The following is an 8,758-nucleotide window of genomic DNA, read 5'->3' as shown; positions in this document are numbered from 1 at the left end:
TATGAACTACTAATTTGATGCTCTGATTAAAAATAAGCTGATCTTCTATTTTTTGGTGAGTGCCCTCATTCCACGTTCTTTTTTGTGTGTGGTATTTGTATATATATATATATATATATATATATATATATATATATAAAAAATTAAATTTTTTTATCATCTGCATAGAGCCCTACAGAGCAGCCAGCAAGGAGAGAAGTGCTTGCCAGAGATAGGAGGTTATTGGTGCAACTGCTGAAAACTAACAACAATGGCCCCCTGGACACAGGAAGAGGTCCGTGAGCTCCTGGCTATAAGGGGAGAAGAGGAGATACAGCGCCAGATCACTGGCACGGTTAAAGATGCTATGGTTTACCGTAACATATCTAATATTCTGACTTCACGGGGGATCCAGAGATCTCAACAACAGGTTGTTAATAAGCTGAAAGCCCTACAGAAGCAATTTACAAAGATCTTCAACAATAACAAGCGAAAAAGTGGTGCAGCACGCATAGATTGGGAGTTTTACGATATTTGCTTTAATGTTTTTGGAAAGACGGCTCTGACAAACCCGGTCAACTTGTCCTCCTCTAGCTGTGCCGCTTCACAGCCCACTTTTGGAAAAAGCCAGAGCAGCACCCAAGTTACGTCCGAAAACGCCCATTTTGCCACATCCTCACCCGTTCCAATCCCAGACAACAACACTGGCAACTGTGACTTTGAAGAGGCAAATGACACCAGTATATCCCCCACCATCCAGGAGGACGTGGAGACGCACAGCACTCAGCCTGGGACGTCGCAGACTAACCATACCCTTAATTTGCGTTCAAATAGTAAGTTTAATATATACAAAATACACACTACTACACACTACATTCATTTAAACAACACATGCACAAGAAACACCTTAAAACAGTAGTGGTGCTTCACGTTTTCACTGGGCCCATTTTGACCTCTGCTACAGGGTATTATCAAATACTGAGCCCTATACAACATTTTTTTAAAAATGTAAAGCAATATAGTTAGCACAATAAAAAATGGAGACTCAGGGCCTGATTCAGACCCACTCGCGAGCGGCTGTCCGCTTGCAAGTGGGTCGATGGTGTGCACTGAGCATGCGCACGACGGAGGGAGTTCCGTCGTGTGCATGCGCGAGACGCGACGAGCGAAGGACTTTCCTTCGCTCGTTGTGTCTGATCAAAGGGGGCGTGCTGTCGATGTTGATTGACAGCACGCCCCCTTTGGTAGGCGTGCCGGGGGCGTGCCTCCCAGACGGGGGCGTTCCCAAGGGAACACCTACCGTCAGAAGTCGGCACACTGACATCACTAGTGATGTCAGTGGGAGTGATTTTGGCTCTGATAGAGCCAAAATCACTCCGGGCCTTGCGGTTGAGAAACTCCCAGACGGGGGCATTCCCAAGGGAACGCCTACCGTCAGAAGCCGGCCCACTGACATCACTAGTGATGTCAGTGGGAGTGATTTTGGCTCTGATAGAGCCAAAATCACTCCGGGGATTGCGGTTGAGAAACTCAACCCCAGGTTCCGGCTCGCAGTGGTGATGGTCGCAATCGTCAAGACCATTGCGACCATTAACCTGCACGCTCGTATAGGCTGTAGGTGGTGACCCACAGCTATACGAGCGTCCAGGAGGATGCTCCATAATTATGGAGGTGGGCCCTGATTCAGAGCGAGCGCTTTGGTCAGAGCGTCCGGCTCTGAATCTGGGCCTCAGTGTTCTCCCCAGAAATTATTTCCAGCCGGGTGGCATCAAGAAGTAGCCGGGTGGGGGCCTTCGCAATTATGCACGCGCCGGGAAAAGGGGTATCTCCCTTACCATTCCAGCCCAACAGATCTCAGGCTGCTCCCCACTGGCGCTCAGTCAAAAGTGCCCATTATACAGTATCCCCTGTACTTATCCCCTTTATGCATTGCCCCCTGTAGTTTTGCTTTGCCCTTATGCAGTGCCCCCAGGCTGAAGTAGTGCCCCCAGACTGGTCCCTTGTGCAGTGCCCCCAGACTAGTCCCTTATGCAGTGGCCCCAGGCTTAAATAGTGCCCCTTAGGCAGTGCCCCCAGACTGGTCCCAGCCCAGAACTTACCTTAACTTGCTCACCGCTCATGCTTCTGCTGCCTCGCTCTGACTGGATCTAACTAGATCCAGCAGGCGCCCGGGGCAGGCTCCTCACATCGCGGGTGATGTCATGACGTCACCCGTGCACTGCACCACTGGGAACGCTTGCCTCTGAAGCGATCGAAGGCTTCTTTAGCCTTCGGTCACTTCAGAGGCCAGCGTTCCACAGCAGGGGTCGGCGGGGGAAAGTGCCGGGCGATGTGCCCACAGAAAATAGCCTGTGGAGAACACTGCGACTGTCACAGAGTGTAGCTAGTGTGCAGGTGGGAGAAGTCCACAAACACATGTCAGAAAACATTTCTGCAACGTTAACATACTGTACACTGTTTTCATTTTTTTTTTGGTATTATCCCCTTTAAAGTATTCAATGTTCCACCAAGGACTAAGAAATTGAACAAAACCGAGGTGGCATTCAAAACCATGACAACTGTCCTTGTGGATAAGCTTCAGGACATGGACGCTACAATGTCTGCCCAAGAGGATGCACGCCTGGAAAGGTTCTTACAGGCTGAGCGTGAGATGCAGCAGACATTCATGTGTCAGTTTTCGTCTGTACAAGAACGCATGGCAAGGGAGGCACATGAGCGACAAAATGCGCTCCTAGAGCGCATGTTCGCTCAAAATCAACCTCCACACACCCAACCATCAGTCCAACAGGTCCCACCATACCATGCACATGGTTATAGCGCATACCAAAGAGGGCCATACTACGGCTCTAATGCACTTCCTGCAAACCCCGAAAATACCATGTTTACAGGGTTACACAAATTACCATAATTATTTCTTTTATATGTTTGTATAATGAAAATTGTATGTTTGGCCCTTTAGAAATTTTTTGTTTTACAAATTTTTATGGCAGATGTTTCTTATAATAAATATAATTATATACATATATTTATTTTGTGTTTGGCTGAAAGAATGCCATAGTTTGCTTTTTTTCGTTGAAGTTTTCATTTATATCTGCATGTATATTGCCTGCATATTTTGAAATAATACAGATAATATATCTTCTAATTGTGATGGTGTACTTTATTTTCTTTATATGAGTACTGAATAAATGTGCATATTAAAGTTGTATTCATCCTACTGTTGTTGTTTTTTAAACACTTTAAGAATCAAAAATCTATACATGTTTATAATGTGTGCAATATTTTTAACATTTCAAAAAGTACTTTTATTTTAAACTTAAAAAAAACAAATGGAAAAAATGTTGAGTGATGTATTTTACAAATAACTTGGATGTATTCGTTAAAAAACATAGGTTATGCCAGACCTGACCCAGGTCCAGTGTAAATGGAGCCAACCAGGGAATATCCTGGGTCGAAGTGGCAGTGTAAAAGGGTCTGACCTGGGTTTGACCTGGGTTGGAACCATGTTCAAAAACCCAGGTCTGACCCGGAACTTTGGTGTAAAAGCAGTATCAGTAAGCATACTGCTAACAGGCTCCTTGTTATGTGGTGTTGGTTACAGAGTGAAATCACTGCTCTCAGAGAATGGGACTTATACACTGTGAAACAGCTGTGTTTTAAAATGCATTCTGCGATACTTTAATCTGCTGGGAAATTTAGTATTGGAAACACAGCAGGAACTGCAGAAAGGTACAGCTTGAATATTTTGCCTGAAGTAAATTTCTGTTCATAATACTTTGTTTTAATACTAAATAAAAGTGTTTGTCTGGAACAGAAATGACATAAATGGTACCTCCTGAATTTCAAGTGGCGTAATTTCCTGGGTATAGTTCATTTTTATTTTTAGTTAGAATAGGAATTTTATATTATATTTTTCTTTGTATGTGAATTATATAGATATGTGCAGACCCTCGTATTTTGGTTTTGGTTGTAAATCATCATCGTGTTTTGGCTTTGGCAAAACCACCCTCAAATGTTTTGGCTGCTATGGGCAACGTCTTCACCGCTTGATACATTAACCGCTGTGTGTACTCCAATTACAAAATAAAACCATATGTACTAGTAATAGAAGCAGGGTCACTGTGAGGAATATCAAGCCCAGGGGCAGAGCCAGATTAATAATGGGACAGGTGGAGCTGCAGCTCCAGGCCCCCCCATCAAAATAGGCCCACAGGATCTGCTGTGTGCTGCTGCTGTAGACAGGAATATTTTTTCTACTGTTACTGCCTGCCAGAGCCGTCCGAGGCCCCTCTTACTCAAACCTTGCGGGGCCACCAACCCTCGCCCACCCTCATTTCAAATAAGTATCGGGTACACTATGATACAAAAGGAAACGCAGTGGAAGGATTTACTAGCCCCCCTACGTCTCCTTGATGTCATGTGATGTCATGTCACATTACATAATGCCAAACCACCGCAACCAAAAACACATCTAGTGATACCGCCCACTATCTGCACTTCATGATGGAAGCCCAGCCAGGTGACCATGAAGTGTCCTGCTGGCTGCTGCTGATCATCAGGGTGCCCTGCAGCCTGAACTTCAGTGGTTCTAAAAAATTAATGATGTGAGTTACACTATTTTTTTTTTTTTAAGTCCATTGTTTGATTTGTGATATGGTGGACCAGTTTTAAATATATGTGATTTTATATATATATCTATAAACATTAAAGTTGTGGTCTGGCTCTATTGTTTAAGCAATTCATGGCCAGGTGCTTGCACATGGTTACTCACATACAACAACAGGGGGGCCTGATGACAGTGCTTTAACTGCAGACTTTCAGATTTAATTTGAGGGTAATTACATCCAAATCAGGTGAACGGTGTAGGAATTACAACAGTTTCTATATGTGCCTCCTACTTTTTAAGGGGCCATAAAGTAATGGAACGAACTAAACAATCCTAAATCTAACATTCACTTTTTAATACTTTGTTGCAAATCCTTTGCAGGCAATTACAGTCTGAAGTCTGGAACGCATAGACATCACCAGACACTGGGTTTCATCCCTGGTGATGCTCTGCCAGGCCTCTACAGCAAATGTCTTCAGTTCCTGCTTGTTCTTGGGGCATTTTCCCTTCAATTTTGTCTTCATCAAGTGAAATGCATGCTCAATCAGATTCAGGTCAGGGGATTGACTTGGCCATTGCATAACATTCCACTTTTTAGCCTTAAAAAACTCTTTGGTTGCTTTGGAAGTATGCTTCGGGTCATTGTACATCTGCACTGTGAAGCGCCGTCCAATGAGTTCTGAAGCATTTGAATGAATATGAGCATATAATGTTGCCCGAAACACTTCAGAATTCATTCTGCTGCTTTTGTCAGCAGTCATATCATCAATAAATACAAGTGAACCAGTTCCATTGGCAGCCATACATGCCCACACCATGACACTACCACCACCATGCTTCACTGATGAGGTGGTATGTTTTGGCTCATGAGCAGTTCCTTTCCTTCTCCATACTTTTCTCTTCCCATCACTCTGGTACAAGTTGATCTTTGTCTCATCTGTCCATAGGATGTTGTTCCAGAACTGTAATGGCTTTTTTAGATGTTGTTTGGCAAACTCTAATCTGGTCTTCCTGTTTGTGGCTCACCAATGGTTTACATCTTGTGGTGAACCCTCTATATTCACTCTTGTGAAGTCTTCTCTTGATTGTTGACTTTGACACATATACACCTACCTCCTGGAGAGTGTTCTTGATTTGGCCAACTGTTGTGAAGGGGTTTTTCTTCACCAGGGAAATAATTCTTCTGTTATCCACCACAGTTGTTTTCCGTGGTCTTCCGGGTCTTTTGGTGTTGCTGAGCTCTCCGATGCGTTCTTTCTTTTTAAGAATGTTCCAAACAGTTGATTTGGCCACACCTAATGTTTTTGCCATCTCTCTGATGGGTTTGTATTGATTTTTCAGCCTAATGATGGCTTGCTTCACTGATAGTGACAGCTCTTTGGAACTCATATTGAGAGTCGACAGCAACTGATTCCAAATGCAAATGTCACACCTAGAAACAACTCCAGACCTTTTACCTGCTTAATTGATAATGAAATAAGGGAATAGCCCACACCTGTCCATGAAATAGCTTTTGAGTTGATGGTCCCATTACTTTTGGCCCCTTAAAAAGTGGGAGGCACATATAGAAACCGTTGTAATTCCTACACCGTTCACCTGATTTGGATGTAATTACCCTCAAATTAAATCTGAAAGTCTGCAGTTAAAGCACATCTTGTTTGCTTCATTTCAAAGCCATTGTGGTGGTGAATAGAGGACAAAATATGAAAATTCTGTCAATGTCCCAATATTTATGCACCTGTCTGTATAATAAATATATTATATTTATATATATATATATATATATATATATATATAGTAGCACGGGGTATAGAAATGAGGACTCCAGACAGGCAGGCACTTGGTAAAGCAGTGGCTTTTTAATAGCAGGAAACACTGCACCTTAGCATACGTGAGGTTACGCCTGGACACACATAGGCACATAGCAGAAAATGAAAGACCGTTTTTGTCGCCCTCCATTTTTTTCTAAGTGTCAAAATATGAAAAATAACACTAATAAATAAATGGCTAGAAATCTTGCAGGACCGCTGCTTCTAAAGAGATGCTGAACCTCACAGAATAACTTTAGTAAAAAAGAAAAAATGATAGAAGCGCAGTGCTACTGACAGGATAAAAAAGTGATGGTAATATAAATTATTTAATAAAATTCCTGCTTTGAGGAAACGGCGTATTGCTGAGAAACGCGTCAGAGACACACCCCTTTGTGACGCCAGCTCACCTCCTATAATGCACGGCAGCACCAGTTTTCACTGCAGTCTTGCACGAGTCACTGATCACCGCGTGTTCCATCTGGGAGAATCACGCCTACCCAGCGTTCGTCCCAGCGCAGGTGGACACCCCATCCAGCCAGACCTGCGTGTCACTCACGCTCCTTACCTGGTCTCTGGGGAGATTCCGGATGCGACAGCCTGGAAGAATTTCCCCCAACGATCAGGTCCAGGCAACAGCAATCTCTGAAATTAAGGCAACCTACTGAGACGAGTCATATCACGGACTGAAGTACACAAATATTATATAAGGTCAGCGCTACATATAGATATATGATGAACGTGCACAATAGATAGTATATGAATTAAAATGGTTCCTAATTTATGTATAGAAAAAAATAAAGGGTCACAGTTCCCCTTGTCAATGAATGGTAAATGTAGGTATATATAAGTTCCTAAATGCACATCAGGATATTAACCGTGAAGTCACATACAGTCATACAAATGTTAAGTTCTGGAAAAACCAATTGTGTGGTCTAAATAATAGGCTGGTAGGGGGGTGATCCATTGTACCTCCTCAGATTTGGGGTGTATGGGCAGGGGGTAGAGTAGTAACGCGGGGTGTAACAAGTGTGTGTCTGGCGGGGTGGCGTTTTGTATCCCCCAGGTGCACAACTTACCCTCGGCGTCCTTTCCTGCTCACCTCCGGGTGAGCGGTGTCTTCTTCTTAGGTGTTCTCTTTCCCGGTCCTTTGCTCCACTGGTGCTGTCAGCGCAAGTGCATACACGACACTGACTGGGAAGCGATGTCCTCACCCCAAACCTTGCAAAAAACACCCCAAACCTTGCAAAAAGTCTTTGAAATTGTGCACGGGGATAATTGAAATAGGCGAAAATGACGTCATCACTCCAAATTGAATACTGCCCCATGAGACAAATATAAGTGGCTATACAAAGCTATATTCCTGTGTTATCTTTACGAGTCTCTTCCAGCTCTTTCCCTTATGTCATTTTACCAGTGAGGTCTCACTCCTGCAGCACTTTGACCTTGCTTGTCTATTCAATATTATCCTCTGTTGCTACACCGCAATTTCAATTCTCATTTCTTCCAGATTTTATTTCTACAGCATGCCCACAATCTCCCCCTCGCAGCTCCCCTCCGGTGTTCTTGTTTGCAGGGAGCCAGTGGCTGCTGCCTCTCTTTCCTGCCGTTATCCCAGGGACCTTTCGGGCCTCTCTAGGTCCAATGCTGCCCCGTCAGCAGGCCATGCTTGGGAGCTCCAGGAGCTTGCTGGCCTGCGTCCGTTCCCAACGGCCTGCTCACCGGAAGTCCCCTTCAGGCGTATTTATCTCATGCTCTACTAAGGCAGTGCACCCTGGCAGGGAAGAAAACACATCCTGATTATTGCGAACTAAGGCTTCGGCTTCTTTTCGCTGTTTTGCTGACAAGGTGTCCGCCAGCGGAACTTCTGTAGGGCAAAGCGAACTAGAGTGGTCCCCAGGAACCTGAGAGGTGGCAGTTTCTAGCACATCCATGGCAACATCTGTATTGGGTATGACATCTCTGCCAATAGTTTTTAATTGCGCAGAAGTTCCCTCTCCAAAAATGACTGGTCGTGCTTTTCCACTCTATTCCCTTTTTGGAGGTTAGGGTCTTGGAGACTTTACATTGGCGTTGTCTCTGTGGTTCCTTTAAGAGCTCAACAAATCATGGGAAATTGCGTCCCAATATGATAGGATAGGGGAGCTTAGGAACAACCGTGGCAACCAACTCATAAGTGCTCCCCTTTATGGTGAGGCTCACTTGCACTCTGGAAAAGTTTTTTGTGAATCCATGAATGCAGAGTACTTCAACTAACCCTGGCACCTTTTCCACTGGCCTGGGCAGGATAGTCTCTGAGATCAGGGTTAGTTCACTCCCTGAGTCTATAATAGCTGGGAGTTCTCGGCCATTCAGTAACACAGTT

At 44.2% G+C, this 8,758-nt stretch overlaps 1 protein-coding gene across 1 annotated transcript; it reads left to right on the top strand.

Moving 5' to 3' along the window:
- The first annotated feature begins 250 nt into the window (after positions 1–250).
- On the top strand, positions 251–2,887 carry LOC148519713 (uncharacterized). Its single transcript, XM_088476200.1, has 2 exons — positions 251–812; positions 2,472–2,887. The coding sequence occupies exons 1-2, from the start codon at positions 251–253 to the stop codon at positions 2,885–2,887; spliced, it is 978 nt and encodes a 325-aa protein (XP_088332326.1).
- The last annotated feature ends 5,871 nt before the right edge of the window (positions 2,888–8,758 follow it).

This window comes from Taudactylus pleione, unplaced genomic scaffold (assembly GCF_031769625.1).
Source record: "Taudactylus pleione unplaced genomic scaffold, aTauple2 ptg000184l, whole genome shotgun sequence".
NCBI lineage: Eukaryota > Metazoa > Chordata > Amphibia > Anura > Myobatrachidae > Taudactylus > Taudactylus pleione.
This window is presented reverse-complemented; position numbering and strand designations above follow the sequence as displayed.

Coding starts and splice junctions, on each gene's coding strand:
- LOC148519713 (XM_088476200.1), top strand. CDS start 251: ATGGCCCCCTGGACACAGGAAGAGGTCCGTGAGCTCCTGGCTATAAGG. Junction 813..2,471: donor CCTTAATTTGCGTTCAAATA/GTAAGTTTAATA, acceptor TCCCCTTTAAAG/TATTCAATGTTCCACCAAGG.